Source organism: Schistocerca nitens, chromosome 3, assembly GCF_023898315.1.
Source record: "Schistocerca nitens isolate TAMUIC-IGC-003100 chromosome 3, iqSchNite1.1, whole genome shotgun sequence".
NCBI classification, from domain to species: domain Eukaryota; kingdom Metazoa; phylum Arthropoda; class Insecta; order Orthoptera; family Acrididae; genus Schistocerca; species Schistocerca nitens.
The window spans coordinates 406,590,894-406,617,437 of NC_064616.1; the positions used below are offsets into that span (position 1 = coordinate 406,590,894).

The following is a 26,544-nucleotide window of genomic DNA, read 5'->3' on the forward strand; positions in this document are numbered from 1 at the left end:
AAGCTGGGCTACGGTCCCGCACACCGTTAGTCCGTCTTCCGCTCACGCCCCAACATTGTGCAGCCTGCCACCAGTGGTGTCGCGACAGGCGTGAATGGAGGGATGAATGGAGACGTGTCGTCTTCAGCGATGAGAGTCGCTTCTGCCTTGGTGCCAATGATGGTCGTATGCGTGTTTGGTGCCGTGCAGGTGAGCGCCACAATCAGGACGGCATACGACCGAGGCACACAGGGCCAACACCCGGCATCATCGTGTGGGGAGCGATCTCCTACACTGCCGTACACCACTGGTGATCGTCGAGGGGACACTGAATAGTGCACGGTACATCCAAACCGTCATCGAACCCATCGTTCTACCATTCCTAGACCGGCAAGGGAACTTGCTGTTCCAACAGGACAATGCACGTCCGCATGTATCCCGTGCCACCCAACGTGCTCTAGAAGGTGCAAGTCAACTACCCTGGCCAGCAAGATCTCCGGATCTGTCCCCCATTGAGCATGTTTGGGACTGGATGAAGCGTCGTCTCACACGGTCTGCACGTCCAGCACGAACGCTGGTCCAACTGAGGCGCCAGGTGGAAATGGCATGGCAAGCCATACCACAGGACTACATCCAGCATCTCTACGATCATCTCCATGGGAGAATAGCAGCCTGCATTGCTGCGAAAGGTGGATATACACTGTACTAGTGCCGACATTGTGCATGCTCTGTTACCTGTGTCTACGTGCCTGTGGTTCTGTCAGTGTGATCATGTGATGTATCTGACCCCAGGAATGTGTCAATAAAGTTTCCCCTTCCTGGGACAATGAATTCACGGTGTTCTTATTTCAATTTCCAGGAGTGTATTAACACTGTCTGTATGGTCATTAATACACAACATGAACACTAAGGATACACTCGCACTTCACGATGTATGCCTGAAATTCCTTCTGCAGCTGTCAATGAGTGTCCATCCAAGATAAAATTCTGCATCCTACATATCAAGAAATCTTCAATTCTGTTACATTTCACTATGACTGTGCTTTTGATATTAATCCTATGTATGGTACAGAGGCAAATGCTTTTACAAAATCAATAAATGCATGTACCTGACTCCGTTCATCTGAGTCTTTCAGGATGTGTGTTGCAGGGTTTCACATGAGCTATGTTTTCAGAATCCATGCTGGTTGGCATATAGGAGGTCATTCTGTCTGTGACTCCTCATTACATCTGAGCACAGAACACATTCTAAGATACAACTGACAAATGGATGTCAAGTCTATGGGATAATAGTTTCGTGGTTACCTTCTTCTTCCCTTGTTGTTGATGGGTGGGAGATATGCCTTCTTCCAACTACTTCCTTGTTGTTCAAGGGATGTATGGTATTTTATGGCTAAAAGAGGGGCTAACTCAGCCACAAATTTGGTACAGAATCTGATAGGACACCCTCTGAGCCCCCATCGTTTTGTTCCATTTTAGTGATTTCAACTGCTTCTTAACATCCTGGCACTAATATCTATAGCACTAGTCTTTGGAGTGGTGCACGAGTTGCAATACTCCTGGATTTTCCTTTGCAATGGAACATTTGAAAATGGAGTTCAGAATTTTTGCTTTCGCTTTGCTATCCCCAATTTCAGTTGTGTCTTGTCCATGGTTGCATGGGCAGTAACTTTCACACCATTAACTCCCTTACATATAACCCGAATTTCTTTGGGTTTTGTCAGAGATCTTTATTTTCTGATAGGAATGGTCACTGAAGACTTTATGCATTGCCCTCTTGACAGTCAAACTGATTTTATTCAGCAACACATTATCTATAGCTCTATACTTAGTTGTACACCTGCACTGCAGAGACACTGACATGGTGGGTCTCTCATGAACAGTTCTACCAGGTGCATATTTATCAAGAGCTTAGTTAACTATTCTTTTAAACTTGAGCCACAGTTCTTCTACATGCTCCTCTCCATAGCTAAATGTATCAAGTTCTTCATTGAGACACGACACTACTGCCTCTTTGTCTAGTTTGCTGAACATGTAAGTCTATTTGTTTTAGTTGCCCTTTATTTCTGAAAAGCAGGATTTAAATTCCTGTCTGATAATGCCAAATCCAAAAAATCTGAATCAGTGTTGAAGAGTGCTAAGGCACAGCTTTATACAGGGTGCTCTCTTCCAGATTCTTGTTGTTTTGTTGTATGACCTTGCTCCCAATGGGACATTAAACTGGTTCCTCGACCATGATGATGATGATGATGATGATTATAATAAAGTTTGCTTTGCTTACAAATTAGCTTCATTTGGTTACCAGCATTGAGTGATAGTGGAATGGCAGTCAAAGTGTCGTTTAGCATTAATAAGAAACATTTATGGCCTGATGGAAGGAGGGAGCAAGCTTTTAATAATGATATTTTTTTTTCCACCTAAGTTTATTTACAATTTTTTATGTTTAAATCTCATCCACCACCCTTCTAGTTACACATTTGCTTACATTTCATTTTGGTTCCTGTCTCATGCAACCTGTAATCCACTTCCTCACTTTATTTCCTTTGTTTTGTTCTCTGAGCCTGACAAATAATATGCCAGTTAAACAGTATTTCAAAAAATATTTATTTACAAAAACCACTCAAGGGAACACATTCATTTTCTTATCATTTTAAAAGCTCTTAATCCTTCTGGTGTATGTTAGTCTTCTTCCCATAAAAGAAAACCAACAAACTTCTTCCTCATTATTTTATTTTTCGAATTTCCTCAATCTTTTACTTTCTCCTTGGATGTTACTTTATGTCCATATTCATCAGTATCATGTTCCATCTATTAATCTTCTATGCTTGGGCCATTACTGTTCTATATTAAGATATAGCCATCTCAAATATAGCTAGTACTTTTAATTTTAATAGCTGTCTACAAACTCCTTTACCCAGTTTCTTTCAACAGTTGTCGCCTTTATACATTCTTTGGTTGGCTTTCTCATAACTCGTGCTGTTTTGTGTTGACAAATAATTTGAAATATGATTCAGGTCAGTATAAGCTACACACCATTTATTTTTAATGTGAGCACCAAAAAATAATTACAGAGGTTCCGGTTCAATCCCCAGTTGGTCTTAAGATATCCTCATTTGGTAGCAGTAGTTTAAATCGGACATCTGTAGCAGCATTGAGGTTGTGCCGACTGAACAATCGACTATAACAAATAACTTCAACTGGGAAGTGAGCACCTTTTCTTATACTTTTAATCTTCGATTTTCTTCTGGTTTTAGTGTCTTTTTCTGTTAACTTTCAGATTTTGTGCCCTTGTAATTGTGACTGTAATAAAAGTGTAAAACACCATTCAGGCTGTTTGTACCGAGTTCACCATTGCACCAAGCATTCCTACAGTGGTGACCCTGATCAGAACGAGAAATATCGACACTGTCAGACAATGGAGGGATAAAACGGGAGGTCGATACCAAAGGGCTGTGTCCACACTTCAACGTCAGTAGAAATAATGACTGCTCCCTCCTCTGACATCAACAGTAACAGCATCAGTATCTACTACAGCCAACAATGCACTGTAGGACAACACAACACAGTGTTCTGGATGTTCAGACCAGAACTTTTGTTTTTATATTTTTTGACAGCACAAAATAGATAAGAATTAAAAAATTGTCTCGTAAGAAACTTTTACGTCCTCTCCAGAGCACATGCTTTATAGATTAACGGCAGACAAATGTTCGGCAAGAAATCACCATTTCAACTTCTGCACAAACTTCACTCAGTAGCAGGACAAGATTTGATACCGGAGCAAACGCTACACATGATGGGTCTTAAAAGACTTCCCGAAAATATGAGAATCGTTTCGACTGTAAACAAAATTGTACCTTTCCAAGTGCTGACAGAAAGAGCAGAACCAATGGCGGCATGCATGGAATTCAAAGCAAGCAATGCTGTAGACGGCATTATTTCAGCTGGGGCCCCCAACAGAGCATGTTGGAAACAAGTGGATCGAGCATCATGAGTGAGGTGCAATCTACCTCATCAGAAGTTAGCAGCGACAGTTCACAGCTCAGCCGTGCAGGTGGCAGCAATGCATAACACACAGCATGTAGGAGAAGCTAGCACTGGCAATGGATGACAGTGAAACTACATGCAATATGACAAATGTTCATGAACAAACATACCCTCATGGTGGCGGTCTGTTTCACCAAAGATCTGGCAACAGGACTCACAAATGCTCTGCTCCATGGCAGTACCCACACATTCAACAACCTCTAAAGGATGCTCCTGCTCATCGCATACAAACATTAAGTCACCCACAGAACTATGGCATTTGTTCCCTTACCACACCTTTCACAGTGGATTCAGAGCAAATGTTCACAAATGGTAATCTCTGCAGTGCACACTCAGGTGTGCAACAACAGAAGATGTACACCTTAATGAAGTTCTCTCTGCGCCAGTCAAGCATACATGAGGTGGGTTCAAATGGAATTTCCAATTGGGTTACTATGTTCCACATACTGCAAGCAACAGGCAAGCAGTTAGGTAGCTTTGAGGCAGTAGCCAGGATGCAAGTAATACACATCATAGCAACGCCAGGTTATGACAACATCAACTTTGAGAAGTTTTGCTTTTACAAATACTTCCATGATTGGAAGGTAGGATTTACAACCTTGGCCAACTGGGCAAAGCAGCCATTCGTAACAGATAGGTGCTCCAACATGACATTTTTGCTACATACAGGATCAGATATCAGAGTGTTACCTGAAGGATTGTTCTAACCATACAGCACAGCCACTCCTCTCCATTTAGCAGTAGCAAATATTCAGCAATCAAAGTGTATGGAAGCAGATCATTGGTGCTAGATCTTTGCTTCCAAGAGCACATGACGGACTACTGTGGAAAGCAATACTAGTGGCAGTGGGAAAGCACGATGAATGCCGCAGAATAGTACAAGCATTTCTGGGTATCCCACAAGAGCAAAGGTGTAAGTGTAGACACAAGACAACACTCAACATTTCATCTGCACCACACCAGGGCAGCCAGTAGCAACCAAACCACACTGTCTCATATCACAAAAATTTGCAGTAGGTAGTTAAGACACACAGAAGCAAATGCAAGAGGGCACAACAAGGCAAGGCCAATGGGCATCACCTCTAAATATGGTCAAGCAATTAGATGGCACATGGAGGCTGTGCAGAGACTATCGAGTGTTAAATTCCGTAACTACCCTGGATAGATACCCTATTTCACATATCATGGATGCGAACAATTCAATGGCAGGTGCACATTTTTTCAGAGCAGTTTAATGCACATGAGCATATTGCAAATTTCTGTGGCCCCATTGAGCACTGACAAGGTGGCAGTCACCATGCTCTTTGGTTTATTTAAGTACTGTTACATGCTGTTCAGGTTGAAAAATGCTGCTCAAAAATGGCAGCAGTTTATTCATCAGCTGCTGGGTGGGCTAGAATTATTATTTTGCTACATGGGTGACATCCTTATGTTTTCAAAGGCTCAGGAGGAACCCAAGGCTTGCGACTCCAAGATGCTGGTGTGGTGGTCAATTTAGACAAATGTGTCTTTGGTCAGAACAAAGTAAAGTTCCTCGGTTTTGAGATATCGGCAGAACTCCACTGACAGAGGATATGTCAGTCACACAACAGGTTCCACTTCCCACAACTTTCAAAGATATAAGGCAGTTTCTTGAAATGCTTCATTATTACTGCCAGCACCACCTTTCTCAGACAGTGAGACTGTTACAACCATTAACAAAACTACTTAAGGGCAAACACATGGCTGGTGTAACAAAGGTTCCTTGGAGCAACGAACTGGTGATGGTGTTTGACAGAGTTAAGGAGTATGCTGTCAGGGCAATACTGCTTGCACACTCTCTGATTAATGCACCACTAGCGATTATTGTAGATGCCAGCCAGACAGCCATGGGGACAGCACTTCAGCAACTTGTCAATGGCACTTTGCAGCTGCTTGCCTTTTTTTCCCTCTGTTGTTCACAGCCACACAAAAGGCTTTGAGTACTATAGACAAGGAACTTTTTGCAGCATATACAGCTGTTCTTCACTTCAGAGATTCAATTGAAGGCCACACTTTCACTATTTACACAGACCGCACACCAATTACAGTACTCTTCAGCAAGGGAACTCCTAAAGACTTGCCAAAACTTCTTAGACATACAGATTTTATTTTGCAATTCACCACAGATGTCCACATATTAACAGGAGTAAGAATATTGTGGCCAATTTCTTATCATGGTGTCTGCGAGTGTAAGAGCGGTAAACTGAAAACACTTGACCCAGAATTACATGAATTACAAGTGAATGGACAATGTAGTCTGACACTGAAGAATGCAAAAACATCAATAGGAGATTTAATGTGATGATGCAATGTTACATACAATATGAAACGTGTTCATCCCCAGTAATTTCTGATGAGCAGTTTTCAAGGTGTTCCACAGCCTTTCACACCTGGGAGTGAGAGCTACAGTGCTATTGCTGACAAGGAAGGTGATGTGGCCTGTATTGAATAAAGACAGCTACCAGTGAGCACAACAATGTGAGAGATGTCAAGAATGCAAGGTGGGAAGAGAGATAGCCAGCCACACAGGAAACATCATCAAGCACTCAGCAAGATTTGGTCACATTCATGTGGATCTGGTAGGGTCACTACCTTATTAAAATGGCTACTGCTATCTAGTTACTGTAGAGGATCATTTTACAAGATGGCTGGAAGCATTTCTGCTCATAGACAACACTGCCACAACAGTGGCCAAGACAGTACTCAGTGGATGGATAGCAAGATTTGGAGCACCCCAAACTATTACAACCAACAGGGGCAGACGGTTTGAGGTAGCATTAGCCCAAGAACTCTTCCATTTTTGTGGGTGCAACTTCATTCAGACAACTAGTTATCACCCTTACAGCAATGGAACAGAGGAAACATTCTACTGCACTCTGAAGGTGGCACTGATGTGCACTAAAGAGACATGGGTAGGTGCCCCACCACTGGTCCTACTAGGATTGAGGTCAAAACTCAAGGAGGACTTGGGTCACATTTCCGCTCAATTAGTTTATGGCAAAATGTTGCATCTACCAGTGGAATTGCTACTGGAGAAACCAGCAGACCTCCCTGTGACAATGGCAGTTTTAGAGTTTGGGCACCACCTACATGAAACTATGGCACTTCTCTGTCTGACACTACCCAAACCGCGTGGATATAAGCTCATTTCTATGCATAAGGGCTTGTTCAGCTCTGCTGATGTGTGGCTTTGCAATAACTCAGTCCGTCCTCCATTTACACCACCTCATACGGATGCATTTCCAGTTGTGCAATGCAGCACCCACACCTTCAAGGTATGGTGCAATAATCAGGAGGAAGCAGTCTCCACCAACCATCTTAAACCAGTGCTCCTGCAAATGGATGAAAACAAACAACTACCAGCGCACACCCTCATTGCACTCAAATCCTTTCACCAGTCCGCACAGAGCCAACTACTGACAACAGCAGCCCAAGCAGCAGATGCCAGTTGCAGCCACCAGATGTACCAACATTGAGAACTCATGCAGGGTGAGTGGTAAAACACCTGTCCTGCAACATGCCCGGGACTCTGGACCTTTTTTTTTTTTTAGAAAAAGAAAACACAACCAAACGGGGGGGGGGGATGCTGGTGTGGTGACCAATTAATTGTAACACATGATGTCAACTGGGAAGTGCATCACCACTTTATACGTTTGATCTTTGATGTTCTTATGGGTTGTAGCGCCTTTTTCTGTTAATGTTCTGGTTTTGAACTACTGTAATTGTGATTGCGATTGTAATAAATGTGTACAATGCTATCCAGTGTGTTTGCATCACACTCACCATGGCACAAAGCATTGTAGGGTCAAGGTACACCATGATTTGGATTTTACGTTATAATCTATGTCTCTCATTTGTTAGTTGTGTGAGATAATATTCAGCTCAGAGAAAGACATGTTAGGTAGCACTGTGCCTATATGAAGTACTAGCATAATTTGTCCTTCCTACTGGATGACTGATGATTTATAATCAGCAGAAAACTATTCTTCATTGAATATTTCAGTTTTTCTATAAAATAATATGTTCCTGTTATGCAAAGTATGATGTTTTATTACGAAAGAACTATGTTTTCCTTAAATGTTAATATTTTTGGTCACTGAAACTCTTCTTATTTCCAGTTTTCCTAGGTATCATTCTTTGCACAGTAAAGGGGAGATGCACATTTCTCTTTCTATTGCAGAGTTAACTCTTTCTATTGCAGAGTTAACACAACCAAACACACTCACCAGTTGCTATCGATTATGTGTGCAGCTGCAATATATACTTCAGCCATATTACTCAGCCACCAACTCATAAGAACTCTACTATTATTTGACTAGAGTGAATTCTTTTAGTTGCAAGTGTATCTGATTATTTGTATTAAGACCTAATCCATCATAAAGCCACACATGGACACAATATTTTTGTGGGGAAATTAACTCCCAGAAAATGAAGTGAAGACAACAAATGAGAGCTTCTTAAAGATTGTCATAATCTCCACAGGAAGTTGTCTCTTAATAGCCTGCAGTCACTATTCATTTCTTAATAATTAAACACATATTCCAATCTTTGTATTTACTATATTTTACATCTTCTGATGTGCCTTTGATTACCAAATTATGAAACTGTAGTGGGCATATTAGTTGTATATAATCTCTCATTTTACTTGTATCATTTAATTTACTGTTTAATTGTGCTCTGTAGCATCATAATTAAAATATTTTTATCTGTACACATTTGTTTTTGATTTACTAATGCAATCTAAGCTAAACATCTTAGTTTTTTTCCTTCTGCTTAGGCACATTTGCTGAAGTTCACACTGCTGTCTGTATCACAGCTTCTTTCCAGACAACAGGTCACAGTCATAACTGCTTTTGTTCTTCACAGTAAAGTAATGTAGGAAAACTGTGGCTGAGAACAATAATCAAAAGATATTCAAATTTCACAGCAACTCAAAAATAAATTGTTTCATTACATATTGCTAGTTAGTTTAAATAGCATTACTGAATTCTGACTGCATATCTGCATGCCACTGTGATGATGGTTTAATCATTCCAATTTTGTGCATTAAATATTATATAGTGGAACATTATATTAGTAATTTGTATTGACTCAGCTGACATGAACTAATTATCAATAGCTCCCCTTAAATTTCTGTGAGGTTTTAGTTATTTCATGAGAACAATTTCATATATTTCTTCTCATTCTAATACAAATGTACACTGCAGCTCCTGTCATTAATTTATTTGGATTTCATATGGCTACGTATATTCACATTGACGAATACTTTGATAATACATCAGTCATTAAATACTTCTGAATATGTCGCATAAAGATAATTCTTTGGACCTAATTTCCATGAAAGAAAACCATTATTTCCAGAATATTTTATTAAATACATCACACAAGTTTCTTTCGTGGAATTTCTTATCTTAGGACCCTTCATAAAGTATTACCCTACATTACTGTCACTAGATCACTAGTGTGAAGGTTTCTATTTGCTACAAATTGCATTTATTCTTTTGAGTCTGATCCAATTTCCAGATCTTTTGGCTCATTTTTATGGATGGTGTGCACTTAAAATAATTTGAACAAATGAAGATGTCATGCTATGATCTCTTAATTTGAACAGTTAAGAAGATGAAATTTGACCGTGTTTAATTTGCAAGATAAACTCAATAATTTTCATATTTTAAATGAAATGCTCTTCAATATCTGCTGAAATTCATAAAAGTTAATCTATAATATTGCCACTATAAGGGTAAATTTTTCTCAGAAAATCAGGATTTCACTGTATTTAAACAATGTGCAACATTCTGAACACAAATGTGAGATATTGGTTTCGTTTTACTTGTTCATGTGGGGAGTAAGTTATACACAGAGAAAGTCATAATTGAATGTCTACTGTGAGGAGAAATATGGAAGTTCTGATAATCGTTTCCAAAAAATTTTCAGCTGGCACAAGAAAAGCAATACAAAAACATCAACACTGTGTGGAAACATGCAATGTATAAGTTTTTTGGTTAATATGAAACAAATAAAAGAAGATTACCACTGTGTGCTGCTGGAATAAATAAGCACATAAGGCCTGAAAGACTGAGACATGCTGGTGCAGACATGCGCCTTTGATGAACCATCGGTAGTTCATGTCATGTACTTGATCCCTTAAAATTTCACCTTACACTGCAAAATTTTCCATATGTACTGACAAACAGTTAACCAAACAACCCAGTTGCCTTATGAATGTGATGTGAAATTCCACAGTGCCATGAACTTGTTTCTCAAAGTTGATACATCTTCAAGTTTTGTAATGACAGGTGTTTCTGAGAAAACCCATTTCTTAGTGGGGCTTTGAGGAGTGATACTAGGAGTGCTTCTGCTATTAGTGTCAAATTCAGTCACAGCCATCATGTTAAAAGAGAAAGAATAAAAATTAAAATTAAAACTACAGCAAAATGCTCAAGACTTGTTTATGTTCACATTTGAATTCTGTCATTTTCAAAATCAAACCCACTTTAGGAAACTGTATTAAATGACAGTATCTATCTTTTAAAACTGTTTTTGAGTAACTGAAAACCATGTGCTCATATGAGGTTAAAGAACTCTTGCTTCTAAGCAGTAACTGTACTCAACAATTACTTACAATCTTAGAAGTAGTGCTTTTTATTAGGACTGAAACAAAAAATCTTAGTGAATAAAGACACAAAAAAAGCACTTAGTTGAAATTAATACCTAAGTAACTGCCGCAGTTATTAAACACACTGAAAATATGCTAAGACTCTCTTAAAATATACTACTACATATGTCACAAAATTAAACCCAAATTTTGTTGTGTATGATGTATTTATGAAATACTTGATCAGAGAGCCTTCAAATTTTAAATAATTTTTCATGAAGATGATGAAACTGATGAGTCACAAAGAGCATTTTACTGAATTGTCATACTTAGCATTTGTATAAAATTAAAATTTTGACAAGCAATACACTATGATAACATAATCTACAAGAAAATCTACTGAATCTCTCAAATTTTAGGGTAATGTAGTCCTGAGTGGAATGTTAGATTGCCTCTTCATTTTTCATTGGTGGTCATGATGTCCACTAATGCTACAACAGGTGTGCCGTCTTGAGCACTCTGAACAGGACAAAAATAAAATTTGTCTACAAAATCTGGACGATTTCATTTAGTAATAAAACCCATTAACATTATATGACAGCTAATCTACGCCATGTTTCATCTGAAACACAAAATACATGATAAATTATGTAAACAGTTACACATGAACAAATTTATGTCTCACTGAAATTCTTGGCTCATGTATTTAGTTTTGATATCCCCATCAGTATGTCACTCAACCTATTTAACATGATTTATGAAATGTTAAGTACGTACTATAATCATAACTTTTATGACAGTTTGTTTATTTAGTATTTATCACAGTTGTTCCACTGCCTATTGTAAACCACTGATTATTAGGTTCAAATAGATTTTTTTAAAGTCCACATTGCACTTCAATGAAACTGACCCACACAACACAAATAGGCTGTACTAAAGATTTTTTTAAGCTAGGGAAAGAGGGAAGGAGGGAGAGGGGGAGGGGCAGAGAGAGAGAGAGAGAGAGAGAGAGAGAGAGAGAGAGAGAGAGAGAGATGCTAACTATTATACTTTTATAAAATTAATAAAGTGATTGTACCACATGTAGGGTAGGTCTATCTTACGCCTTTTTCAAGAATATGATGTCCATGGTTGTTTTAAATACTAATGAAACATTATGTTGGGAAATTACATTCAGTGTAGAAATTTCTTAGAAGCATTTCCAGGAATTCTAATGTCTTGAGTCAGGATGGATAAAGAGGTAATCCTATTTTAATAGTTATTGATAGAGCAATAAAGAAGACCTAAGTTCTCTAATGCAATCAGATTACTCACATATAGAAGCGAACAGTGCTATAACTCTAGGTTACTAGAAATGACAGTAAAATGCCTGTCACTGCCGTTGCAACTGGAGAGTCATTTTGCGAGGTACTCAGATGAAAGCATCCACATATGCTTGAGAGTTTTAATTAAAATTTGTAGTTCAGTAAGCACTGAAAATGTATGAGGATCACTTTTAACATAATGTTTCATTACCCTCAGACATAAACAAAAACAGAGAGAAGCACTTTTGAATGGCCGAAATCAGATGTTTCTGCTGTATATGTAATCAGGGTTTCCTTCACAGCAGTAGTGAAATTACAGTGTAATATGTTTCTTCTTTTACTGGAACACAAGTAAGTGCAGTAACTAACTCAGAGATATGCAGGTGTTTTTGCCTAGACCACAAAGTGCAAAAAAGGAAGAAGAAGATGCCTTACACATGTTGGTAGAGAACAAGTTTTGACTTGATCCAAGAGGGGAAATGTCTTCAATTACTGAGGCTCTCCAATACTCAAAAATCAAGGCTTCTAAAGAAGTCTTTTTTCCATTTTAATTGCTGGAGCTCTTACGTGAAATGTGGATCATTTCCACCCTGTTTTGTAGCAGATGATGAATTGCAGGCTTTAATTTGGCCTGGGGTCAGTAAAGTAGTGGAATCATAAAAAAAACCCAAGACATGAAATTCAATACAGTTTGCTTTGTTGAAAAAATTATAGACACTGTTTCTATCGATTATGACAACCTTTTTTTTCTGCAACATGACACAAGCACAGTCATTATTCACAGATATGCAAAAAAACATCAAGTAGATCATAGACATGACAAGATTTTAGCACACTTTTGTTTCACCACAGATAAGCACAACCTCACCCAAGTCTGAGAACACAAAACACATGAGCCTGAATTCAATCGTGCTACTCTGTCAACCATACTGCCTGAATTAAATAATACAAATTTGACCTCTTTTAATTGAATTTGAAGGTGATGAAAGTGTTAGCAAAACATTGGGATAGTGGTTACATCTGCACATGAAACTACCTAGCGTAAGACTATACAAGTTAAAGGAAACTGATCTGAAAACCAAATATGTAAAAGAAACAATTAATTATAATGAAACAAAGTTTCAAAAACATTGAAAAACTATATTCTGAGAGAAAAAAATTAGGAGAAACGACTTTGAGAATGACACTTGTGTGCCACCCACGATGACAAGAAGCAGTGAGATTGAGCATGGTTCAGAGGCAATGTCACAGATATCTAGCTAAAAAGAAAGTTACACTGTGAGTCAGAGATATCATAGAATGGTGAGCAACCAAAAATTAAGTGGAAGTAAAATAAGCAGAACAATACACACATAGCCCTTAACACTTTCCATAAACATACCAGTATACTAGATAGGAAATTATCTGTGACATTAACAAATAGTATCCAATTTTTAAAAAATCTGGGCATAAGCTGTGGAATGATATCATGGGAATTGTGTCAAGATTAAAATTTGTTTGGTTTTAAAAATCTTTTTGCAGAGGAGTACTGTAGCACAATTTTTTTTAAAGTAGCAACAGCACAATTACAATTGAGCATGGTATAGAAATACGTCTGTATCATAATTTTTCTGACTGACTTCAGTGAATTACAGAGGGTGCACTATCTCATGACCTTTTTTTGTGTTTTATACTGAATACATACAATAGCTTGCTCTATTTTTTACCATAAATCAGTGTAAACACAAACAACTCTGTTCACTATAAAGTTTGACAAGTTGTCTCTCTTTCAGGGAGGACAAATATACTAACTTACAGACTGACATCACAGCTACATTTCTATTGGAGGTTTGATACACCTCACACTTGAGTAACGTATTCATGACAACAATTAATGATAAATAACCCCACTGTAACAGCCAGGATTATCAAGTTCTGACTGCATTAAGAATACATCGGTCTCTTGTTTTGGTCAAGTACTCATAGAAAACTTCTCACAGTTTCCCATTATTGCCTAATACATAAACTTATGTTCTAAGAGAAGATCTGGCTTGAGATCATGTTGTCTTACTAAGTAGTAAGACGACATGATTAAAAATGATATTAGCAATGTCCCAGAAATATGTAATATGATAAGTGTGGTATGCAAAACAAGCATACATGGCATGAGAGTATGTCCAGCAGTGTTCTGAAAACTCTGTTCATTGAATATCTTATGTATTCATAACTGCTGTTGCAAGAAAACTCTGAGAAATTCAAATGAATTTCTGGACAATCACTGTCTTGTGCAGTGAATGAAAAATAACCACAAATATGGCTTCTTTTTGGAAGCAAGATGCACATGCTGATAAATAATTGAAAAAAAAAATCTTAGTAAACCAATCAAATTCACAAGGGATAGTTTTCCTAATCATTTGTGTTACCCAAAAACGGAGTACAAGCCACACCAAATCAGAATAACTGAAGGGACTGAAAAAATACAAAAATATTAATTTTTGTGATCAGCCAATTCAGTCAACAAAAGCAATTCACAAATACATTAATCAGAATTATTTGAATCAAAGATCATATCAATTTCCTCACATATGTAACATGCTCAATTGTGAGAAATCAGAACATGTATGAATATAAACAGGAGAGAAACCCCCCCCCCCCCCAACATTTTACATCCTAACTATGAATTGAATAAGAGCAACAAATTAGATCAGCATCAGATATACTCAATCATATCTTGTTCAACATAAAGGTAGACAGTCAAAGACAGTTCCCAAAACCAAATATAATTTTTTGTGAGTTAGCTATATAGTTCTAATTCACCTAAGGAAATTAATTTCAGTGGTTAAATACAATAAAATATATAAAAGGAAGATATCAAGATTTCAACAATGGTTTTAACTATTTGCAATAGATTATTTATAGGTTTTGAGGGATAAACTTTTATCTTATGTTATCAAAATTATGGGGTCAAACTTCATTGAAGGGCGACCTGTGCTATTTAAATATTCCCAGTCTTACACATATTAACAATGAAGTTCATAAAACTGGTACAAAACACAATTCTTGCTAAAATGAAAGAAGAAATGTAAGCAATTCTGGGAGGCTAAATGTAATGTTATTGAATGTGATGTGCTTTAACTTCTGAACATCTGAAGTTTTATATGGGGATGACACTGTTTTCATTACAAAATCAATAATAGAACATGTACCTCTTCTTTGAAACAAGCCATCTTGGACTCTCAGGCATTCCAAGGAAACCAAAAAATTGAATGCATGCTGGTATTGCTGCAAGGCCCAACATATACCTGAAATTTAGACACACATCAAAATTTGAAACAAAGAAAATGCCCTGATGCATCTTGACTGTGGAATTAGTATCTGTCTGCTATCAAAATTAAAATGGCATTCTACAGTAAAATAAAGTATGCTATTGCTTCATAAAAGCTTAACAGGATTTGTTAATGGACAGCATATGTTTATGGTTTCTTAACAGTTTTACCAACTGTTTACAGTCACTGACTGCTGTAACAGCAGCATCACCGGAAACAAACACCCTCCCCCCTCACCTTCTTCGTAAAGCATGTTTGCCATACTGTATGATGAACTACAACTTTTTAGACTAACCTGATATGCTAGATTAGCTACACAGTCTCCTACTCTATAATGCAATAATTAAGGATGTACTGATACATTATTCTCAATTATATACTAACTATAGTACAATATCACAAAAATATTACTACTTCCTTTTTTACTAGAACTGGTGACAAATTCATCATGTACTGTACAGGTTTTGTGCAGCATTGTGAACATTGATTTCTACTTTTTGGTTAATATGATCTTTAAATACCCAAAATATAAGAACATAATAAATTTTCTGCGTGTGTTTGGTCAGGTGGATAACAATACTGGTGGTGATTGACAGAGTCAGACATAGTGAAAATTGCTCAATGTGAAAAACACTGGCAGTCACAGTACTATGGAGGTAAAGTCAGTTTATTATTTGACATTATAACTCTGCTTTAAGGCTATTAAAATTCCTTCATCCCATTAACATAGCCTCAAATCTGTAACTGCTCTAGCTGGAGCAATCTGGACAATTTGTGACAATGCCCTAGGCAAGACATTTGCCTGATGTAAACTCAAATGGGGATTTACAAGTTGCTGTAGGATCTCTTCCCCAGTTTTTAAAAGGAACGAGTTAAGGGCAGCTACTGATTGGCATTGCTTAATCTTTTCCATCACTTTTGTACTACCACTAAATATTGTTACATTTAAATCTATCAAACAATAAAGTGTAACAACAGAAACAATCAAGTATTGATAAAATTATTTAATTTAATAGTTAAAAAATCTACTCACCAAGCGGCGGCAGAACACAAACATAAAAGACTGTTATTGGCAAGCTTTCAGAGCCAGTGGCTCCTTCTTCAGGCAGAAGAGTTGAAGAGGAAAGAAGAAGGGTGAAGGAAAAGGACTGGAGAGGTCTAGGAAAAGGGGTTGATTTTGGGAAAGTCACCCAGAACCACAGGTCAGGGGAGACTTACTGTACGTGATGAGAAGAAAGACCTTCCTTCTCATCCCACGGTTCTGGGTGACTTTCCCAAAATCTACCCCTTTTCCTAGACCTCTCCAGTCCTTTTCCTTCACCCTTCTTCCTTCCTCTTCAACCCTCTACCTGATGAAGGAGTCACTGGCTCTGAAAGCTTGCCAATCACAACAGTCTTATGTGAGTGTTCTGCCACTGCTTGGTGAGTAGATTTTTTATCTATCCAAGTAAACAATAAAGTATGATTTTATGTAAGGCAAGGTGCAAGTAATTTTTACAAAAGTGACTTTTTCCACATTTTTATAATACAAATCTAACATGTATGTGTTGCAAAAACAACTAACTAAGCAACTAACTTGTAACTTATGGTACCCTTGCCTTGTATCTGCAGACTTACACAACAGAAACATTCTTGTTTCTAACACACCACATCCCTATGAAAGAAACGTACAAATGAATTTCCATTATATAATTTGTTTTGGTGAGAAATTTAGAGAAGCAATGGCAAACGTACCTCCAGCCTTCATATGTTTTACTGAAGGCACCACAAAGGACAGCTGCTATAAACTGCCCACCAGTTATGAACAGTGAATTTGTAGTAACCATTCGACCACGCTTGCTGGGCACTGCACTCTCTGCTATGTACACAGGTACACTCATGCTTGCCAAACCTTCAATAGGAGAAAATTTGGTTTCAGACAGACAGGTAATACTGTTATTCAGCGTAAGTTAAAATCTATTCATAAACTCCTTTCAAAATGGACTTTGAAATATTTTAGTGCTCCCCAAGCTATTTGAGACTAGCTACCTTCCTGGCTGTGGGGCAATCTTAAGATACGAGAGCTAACTACATGAATGAGTCAAAAGAAAATTAGACACTGTTTTTTTTTCCTGTTTAGTAGTTAAATAGGCACTACCCAAAAAACATATGCCTCCAGCAATGATCCTCTTGTTTTCACATGTATACTAGCTTCAAATGACTGTAGCCACTGCTGGTGGTATGTTCCATTGAATACAGTTGCTGATTGACATGGGTGAGGGAAAACACGGACCAATAGACAGGAAATTTTACACAGAAGTAGAAAAAGAAAAAAAATTAATTTACCAGAATAACATACAATGGTAACAGTCAGATAATGGGACCTAATGAAGCCCTGCTCAAAACAAGGAAAGAAGGTGCCGGTTTCTCAAAAATGGTTCAAATGGCTCTGAGCACTATGGGACTTAACATCTATGGTCATCAGTCCCCTAGAACTTAGAACTACTTAAACCTAACAAACCTAAGGACAGCACACAACACCCAGCCATCACGAGGCAGAGAAAATCCCTGACCCCGCCGGGAATCGAACCCGGGCGTGGGAAGCGAGAACGCTACCGCACGACCACGAGATGCGGGCTGCCAGTTTCTCCATAAAGAGATAAATTATCACAAATTGAACAAGATGTAAGGGGAGAATTCTAGAAGAAAGGAAATCCATCTTATTATGCATAGCTCATTAAGATATATTCCTTCTTCCAGCTGAGAAGTTAGCACACGCAGACAGTATTCAGCGAAAGAAAACTGCTACCAGACACCAAAAAGAAAATCATAAAATTCCATTCTGACAGAATTTTGCACCTACAGAGGGATGCAATAGAAAATCCAGCAAATGCTTTTCGAAGATGTTACACATAGTTTATCAACATGGAATTTCTGTCTTACCTTATTACTAAAAACATAGATGCCATTGCACAGAAATTATGGCTGGTTGTAGCCAACTGATTATTGTTAAATAAGCAGAGCATGTATGAAACCTTCTCACTATCAGGTATATATGAAATTCTTGGCAGCTCAGGGAAGACACACTACTTTTGTAGATTGGATCTAGTAAAAGCCTTTTATCAAATACCTACTGAAGAGAGCAACCAGGAGAATACAGCATGCAGTGCATTATATTGATACTATGAACATAAAAGAATACCTAAGGGGGACTGAAATAGTATCCAGTACCTTACACAACCTTATGACTTCCATAATGACTTGGCTGCAGAAAGAAAATTTCTTCATTTATACCATATGAATATTTAGGTCTTCTGCACACAATGCAACAGTTAACAGGCAAATAGCATAGAGTGATTAAGAGTACATAATCAGAAACTGAGTAGACAAATTTGCATTTCTTCAGAAAAAAGTACCACAAATTATCATTGACCTGGCAAGAAAGAGCAAGTCAAATTTTTGTTTGGACATAGTTAAGTATTATTGCTATTCAAATAGATAATACATCTTTGAGGGATACTAAAAGTGGTGCGGACACTATTCCAGGTGTAAAAGTACCTGAAAGACAAATTAATAAAACAAATTAAGTGATTGTACCACATGTAGGGTAGGTCTATCTTATGCCTTTTTCAAGAATATGATGTCCATGGTTGTTTTCAATACTGATGAAACATTAAGTTGGGAAATTATATTCAGTGTAGAAATTTATTAGAAGCATTTCCAGGAATTCAAATCTGACACGATTCTTTTCCAACGACTCTCCTTGGCATTCCAATCAAATTATTTACGGAAACCACAGAAAACCTAAATCAGAATGGCAGAAATGGTATTTCAATATCCTTCCTGCAGAATAACAATCTAATCCCTTAGTATACTCTCCTGTCGCCTTCCCTCTCCTCTAACCACCTGACTCTCTCTCTCTCTCTCTCTCTCTCTCTCTCTCTCTCTCTCTCTCTCTCTCTCTCTCTCTTTTTCTCTCTCCACCCATCACACATGGATTTCAGATCCGCATCTGCCCATCTTGATTTAGATTCTCTCTAAATCATCTCAGGCTAATGATTCTTTCAAGAAGGTCCGCACAATGAATTGCCTTCTACAATCTTGCCTAACATACTTAGTGCGCACTTATGTTTCCTCATCAACAGGATGTTAGGCTGTTACTTACAACGATGGGTCAAAACAATATGACCATCTGCTTAACAATGTGCTGCTCCACATGTGGAATGCTGTACAGCAGTGATTCTGTAAATTGGCAGGTTTCTGGAAGAATGTGGTATGCACAGGCCACGATATTCCCTTAAATTACTTGTCAGTGGCTTGTGTAAACAGAGCTAGCACCTGGTAGGGTCATAGATGGGATCTATCGAGTTCAGACCAGGCAAATATGGTGGACAAGACAGCCACATGAGTTCACTATCGTGCTCCCTGAACCACAGTAGCACGATACTGGTTTTGTGATTTGGACAGTTATGCTGCTGGAAGATGCCATCACCGTAAGGGAAGACATCAAGCATGAACGGATGTCGGTGGCCGGCAGTTCTCGTTGTCCACAGTTTTAGTCGTCCTTCGAATCCTGCCACCTCTCTCACTATAGCGCAGGTCAATGTTGCCCACATCACAGAACCTCCTCCCTCCAGCCTGTACCCGTGGCGTGGTGCATGTTATGAGAAGTCGTTTGCTTGGATGACTGTGTACCCAGACACAAACATCGACCACATGTAAGAAGTAGTTCCAAGTTCTAGGGGACTGATGACCTCAGATGTTCAGTCCTATAGTGCTCAGAGCCATTTGAACCATTTCTTGTTATTTGTACTCAGGTGATTCATGTCAAAAGGTTTCCGACGTGATTACCGCCGCACGACGGGAATTAACAGACTTTGAACTTGGAATGGTAGTTGGATGTAGACGCATGGGACATTCCATTCCGGAAATCTTTAAGGAATTCAATATTCAGAGATCGACTGCATCAAGAGTTCGCCGAGAAAACCAAATTTCAGGCAGCACCTCTCACCACGACGAACAACGCAGTGGTCAAAGACCTTCTCTTAACGATAGAGAGCAGTGGCGTTTACATAGAGTTGTTGGTACTAATAGACAAGCAACATTGCGCAAATTAAATGTGGGACCTACGACGAACGTATCCGTTCGTACAGTGTGGCGGAATCTGGCATTGTTCGGGTATGGCAACAGACGACTGACGCGAATGCCTTTGCTAACACCAGGACACCGACTACAGTGTCTCTCCTGGGTTTGCGAGCATGTCTGTTGGACTATAGAGGACTGGAAAACCGAAGTCTGATCAGATGAGTTCCGACTTCAGTTGGTAGGATTCAAGTGTGGCACGGACCCCACGAAGCCATGGACCCAAGTTATCAACATGGCACTGTGCAAGCAGCAGGTGGTCGCTCCATAACTTTGTGGGCTGTTTTTACATGGAATCGACTCTGTCCTCTGGTCCAACTGAACCGATCACTGATTGGAAATGGTTATGTTCGGCAACTCTAAGACTACCTGTTGCCATTCATGGACTTCATGTTCCCAAACAACGATGGAATTTGCCATGTCAACGGGTCACAATTGTTCGCAGTTGGTTTGGAGAACGTTTTGGACAATCGTGCGAATGATTTGGCCACCCAGATCGTCCGACATTAATCCCATCGAACATTTATTGGACTTAATCGAGATGTCAGTTCGTGCATAACATCCTGCACCGGCAACATTTTCGCAATTATGGACGGCTACAGAGACAGCATAGCTCAATAATTCTGCAGGAGACTTCCAACGACTTGTTGAGTCCACGCTGCACTGCGTCAAACAAAAGGAGGTCCGCCTCGATTTCAGGAGTTGTCCCATGACTTTTGTCACATCAGTGTATCAAGCGTTTGACGAAGCTGACTATTTCGCACACACGTAATACAGTGAATTGGCCTGTTGGGATTGTAACAGATCACTTCTTATTGGTGACAGTTCACTGCTGTCTGCCTTCGCAAGACAGTGCGTTAAAATGGGTTCCAAACGCTATCAGTGATTGGATATATAACCACCAAAGGACACAATGCAATTAGTGAAAGAAAAACTTAGCCAATGGCGCCCTAATTGCAGAAAAGTCTTTAAAATGTTCAAAATGAACAGAGAACTGGTAAACGTCATGTTTCTCTAGAATTTCCAGACGTTTCTAGGACAACTTTATGTGAACTGTTACAATCTCTGAGCTATAAGAAGCTGCGTGTACGTCCACACACGTTGCTGCAATAGGCAAACAACTTAAAAATTCGGATGAAAGAGTAATGCTATATGACTGCCATCTCTTGCGACAACTCGAAAACTGTCTTTCTTTTGAGGAAAGTGGAGAATAAAATCATACGCAAAGCTGGGTAAAATAGAAGGCAGCAGTATTTTACCTGGAAAGTTGGAAGATGGTTATTACAAAATTCAAAAATTGTTTGGAATGGCATGTGATTGGGTGGTAATATTAAATACGTAAATTAAAGAAACCGTTATTAAAATTATCATTTTAGTTAATCGTTCCTTTATTACTGGTCGGCTCTTAATTTTGAACCGCGGCTCTTACACTGTAAAAGCCTTTATTAATCAGAAAAAAGGTTCTGAAAGCATTATAATACTTGGCGTATTTTGCAACTAGACATGGACCGGTATATATATCATGGAATGAAGCTTATGTCATATTCCAACAGGAACTTACTTTCATTCCACCGTGTGTCCTGAGTAGTTCAGATGTCATGTTTGGTATACTCGAAATGAGGATCATGACAACTTCTGCGCATCATTTCCATTTCAGATCCTGTAAGAACTCATTTTATGGCACCTAAAATCGTTTTGTACAGAGGCATCTCAATAATTTCTCTTGTAAGGAGTAGTCCGCGTGGAGGAGTTTGTCTGGAGACAGGAAAAGTACAATTTACATCAATTACAGCAAACTGGTCAGCAGTGCTGTGGCCGCCTCTGGGCGGTATGCCAGATTTAATGGCGCCCAAAGTGGCCTTAAAGAACGGCCCTTAAAAACGTTCAACTCAAGAAGCGTGGAATTCGGGAAGCTTCAATTGTCGTAGTTAACAAGGAGCTACAACAGAACTGGCGTCTTAACATAGACATCGGCCGCATCGTGTACGATCAGACAGTGACGCTGTTAAATGAGATTGCTTAAGCAGCCACATCCTTCGAGGCTCTTAATGTTCATATCCCGCCTTACTCCACATGCGGTGAACTGCGTGCATTGGAAGGTCGCCTTATTTTATGATAAGCCAATACTAAAAATAAATCACGTAATCAGCAACATTTTGAAGATCAGCTTAAATGAAGTTAGTCGAGGAAAATTAAATTGCATTGACACTGACATTACAGAGACAATCTTCTTCATTCTTAAGCAGACAACTTACAACGATTATGATTTGTTATCAATGTATTCGCGTAAATTCGAACACGCAGGTACATAGCACAATTGGGGAAGCTGCAATTTATTTCGAAGTACCGGTAGGAAGGAAGGAAGGAAGAAAGGAAGGAAGATAAGGGAAGAAAAAATCTGCTGTCCCCCTTTCAGAGTAATCATCCCTGTATTAGACGTATTCGATTTAAAGAAAACCATGGAAACACTAACCCTTAATGGGAGGGTCCAGCGCGATAAGTACTGTGTCACCCGCCGCTTAGGTCACAGTACCAGTATTGACAGTCATTTTAATGTTTTTGGTTCGCTTTGTCTTGGTGGAGGATATTAAACCGATTGCTTTCAGACGGAAACTAATGCCAGAAATGAATGTTTAGTGTTTCACTGACGTAAACAACTCACACCCTATACCTACCACTGAAGCCCATAGGCAGTGTTCAATGTGACGACTGCCAGTCTCAATGTATGCATAAAACTCTTCCTTCCACGTTGCCTGTGACTGCGTAAAATTTGCCGGCCTATTAACTGAGTAATCTTGTTGGTTCTGCAGCTAGATCACACAAGCATCTTGACAATTTTTCAGCGGTACATCTGGCCGCCATCTTCATGTGAGAACAATATTTACTAAATCTTGCCATCATTTGGCACCATCTACCTATTTTTCATTCATACATGATATGCATTTTGAACAAATTGACGGAGGGCTATGGAGAGTCGATTATCCTCCATAGTCGCCAATTTATGTAAGATTTTTTAAGGTAAGGCGCTGAAGACGGCTTTTTTCAGAACTCGCCTGTTTTAGGAGCTACGCCGATGATACGTTTGTGGTGTGGCCACATGGACTAGACTGTCTTAGCCATTTCATGGATCATTTTAATTGCCTACACACCAACATCAAGTTCACAGTAAAGGTCGAAATGGGTAGAAAGCTTCCTTTTTTGGACGTACTGGTCTGAAGGAAGGATGATGGGACACTCTGACACATTGTTCATAGGACACCAACGCATCTGGAGTAGTATTTACATGCGGTAAGTTGTCGCCCATTGTACCAACGCACGGAGGTCCTGAGAACGTGGGCAAGGACGGCTTTTGCCGTCTCGGAAGCGGAAACCTTGAACTAGAACTAAAGACCTAAATCTTGGGCTCAAAATGGCTACAATGACGTTCGTCGTGATTCGAAGTTTGGACCTACACCGGAACCAGTAGAAGATGTACGTAGATACGTTGCTTTCCTATTACACGCTGGTAGTGTACCGTAAGTGGTAGGAAGGATTTTAAAAAGATATAATACTGGAAGGGTGTTTCACCCGCCAGTCACGATTAGATCTCTTCTCGTCTCGGTTGACGATGATGTAGGACTGAGTATGCCAGGTTTTACAAAAACCCTTCCCATCGTGGGAAAATGTTTATTGACCAGACAAGTCACACCATTCCCGACAGATTGTTGAGAAACATCGCCACACACTATTACTAAAACTTGAGAAATATGCAGTAGCGCAGCACTGTCTAACCAAGGGGCATGGAGTGATGTATGTTGAGGTACATACAGTTGTTATTATGTCTCCTATTGGAACTGTATCGTAAAAGAATCGACAGAAATTAGACTGGCAGACAATCTATACTACTTTACTACAATACACTGGTCATAAACAGTCTGAAAAGCTTTTAAGGGTGTTTCAGGATAGGTTGTGCTGAGAAACAATTATTAAGCAAAAATTTGATACGTCGCGCCGTTTCCGAGTTAATCAGAACTGATGTTAGCCAGTCAGGCTGTTGTGTGCAAATTTAAGCCCGCCAGATACAATTAGTGTCAGTTGTTCTCGTAGCGTAGATGATAGCGCACGAGACTGCTCAGCCTTTGGCTTGGATTCGATCCTTATTACCGTCCCCGTATCGTTCTCGCGTTCGGTTTTAGGAAACCAAACGAAGAACACGTTTGGCAACGTTTCTGGCGGGCTGCCTGAATTTGAGAGATGCAGCTCCCTAGTCTGACAGTTATATGAAAGAACCCAATACGGCTACCCTAGCATGGATGAATGACTGATATCGTAAGTAGAACTAAGACATGTATTTTGATAACATAGTACATATAATGTAGACTTAGGTCCTCAGTCCAGCGCTTATATGCCGTCTGTAGTAGTACTAAAAATTCCAGAATAATTTTTTTTATACGAGCACACATCAGCAAGAGTTTGCGGAATCGATTTCCACATTAAATCATTAAGATTATAAGCAGATAGATAATATTTTGCATTAGGCCCCCACAGGTCCCAGTTTAGTCGATGATTAGCACAGAACACCTCGTTAAAGACTCAAGACGGCAGCACTTTCTGTTATCTATATCTTCTAAGTGCGGATGTAATTACGTTCTTTTCACGCGTGTCCTGCAACGTGAATAGCCCCAAAGCCTACGGGTAGGGTGAATGCAATTTTTTTCTGTACTCATGACAGCATATTAATGCAGGAAATTCACTTTAAGGACACCCAGGCCACTATATAGAAATAGAGTAATTGTCTATTTAAATAATAACTCTCTCTCCTCTCTCCGTCCGAACAGGCGTTGGAAGGCTCAACGGTACCGACCGGCCGCCGTGTCATCCTCAGACCATAGGCGTCACTGGATGCGGATATGGAGGGGCATGTGGTCAGCACACCGCTCTCCCAGCCGTATGTCAGTTGCAGGGACCGGAGCCGTTACTTCTCAATCAAGTAGCTCCTCGGTTTGCCTCACAAGGGCTGAGTGCACGCCGCTTGCCAACAGCGCTCGGCAGACCGGATGGCCACCCATGCAAGTGCTAGCCCAGCCCGACAGCGCTTAACTTCGGTGATTTGACGGGAACCGGTGTTACCACTGTGGCAAGGCCGTTGGCTAAATAACAACACATGACCGTAAAATGCTACACACAAGATGGAGAGAAGACGTCGAAGGATGACAGACAGAACTATCAGGCGACGATGGCGATTCAGCTCAGATTAACTTACTCCACCAGACCTGGGAATGAGATACGAAGCGGCATCTGAACTAACTGTCAATTCGACCATCCATCGTCAACGTGCGTTCACTCTCCTCCAAAACAGTCAACGTTATACACTGAGGTGACAAAAGTCATGGGGTCCCTCCTAATATCGTGTCGGAGCTCCTTTTGCCCGGCCTAGTGCAGCAGCTCGACGTCGCACGAACTCAAGTCGTTGGAAGTCTCCTGCAGAAATATTGAGCCATGCTGTCTCTCCAGCCGTCCATATTTGCTTAAGTGTTGCCGGTACATGATATTGGTTATAATGGTATGCTTTGTATATTTGTAGTTTTGTTATCGATTACATGAGCTACCAAACAGCGATGCTGACAGTTCTAGTGTGGACTATCTCTAGGCTCGATGACTGTCTATTCATCGTAAGGAAACCAGTATAGGATAGACTACATTCCCAGAAGTTTTTCTTCGATAGTGTTAAGAATAAGATACATAAAGGAGGCATTATGCGTCGAGCAGACTTAGACCACTATCTACTAAAGTTTTTGTATATTGAACCCTAAGTACATTCTGCAACTTGTCTACTGGATAAGTAATACTAGTCGCGTTGGTAACCACGTGGTCTAGGGCGTCTTGATACGGTTCGTGGGGCGCCCCCGCCGGAGGTTCGAGTCCTCCCTCGGGCGTGTGTGTGTGTGTGTGTGTGTGTGTGTGTGTGTGTGTGTGTGTGTGTGTGTGTGTGTGTGTAAGCCTAGGGACCGATGACCTCAGCAGTTTGGCCCATAGGAACTTACTACAAATGTCCAAAAGCAATACTAGTTTAGATCTTGTTGATCATGACGTCTTTTCTGGTTATGACTCCCAAAATTAGAATACATAAGTATTATATTTTATTAGCTGTATGTGTACATATTGTGGAAGACTGTAGTTTTAATGAATTATTCGG

At 39.5% G+C, this 26,544-nt stretch overlaps 1 protein-coding gene and 1 pseudogene across 2 annotated transcripts in view; both read right to left on the minus strand.

Annotated features, from left to right (window-relative positions):
* LOC126248346 (proton myo-inositol cotransporter-like) overlaps nucleotides 1-26,544 on the minus strand; it is a 544,708-nt gene that overhangs the window by 46,194 nt on the left and 471,970 nt on the right. For both annotated transcript variants that reach the window (XR_007545464.1, XM_049949254.1), the window contains exons 4-5: nucleotides 16,983-17,139; nucleotides 15,129-15,224 (exon numbers count right to left, since the gene is read on the minus strand). Coding sequence is in view for 1 of the 2 variants with exons in the window: in XM_049949254.1 (XP_049805211.1) it covers nucleotides 15,129-15,224; nucleotides 16,983-17,139 (253 nt within the window). In the remaining variant the exon portion in view is untranslated. The remainder of the gene's footprint in view (nucleotides 1-15,128; nucleotides 15,225-16,982; nucleotides 17,140-26,544) is intronic.
* Nucleotides 25,382-25,499, minus strand: LOC126250385 (5S ribosomal RNA; annotated as a pseudogene).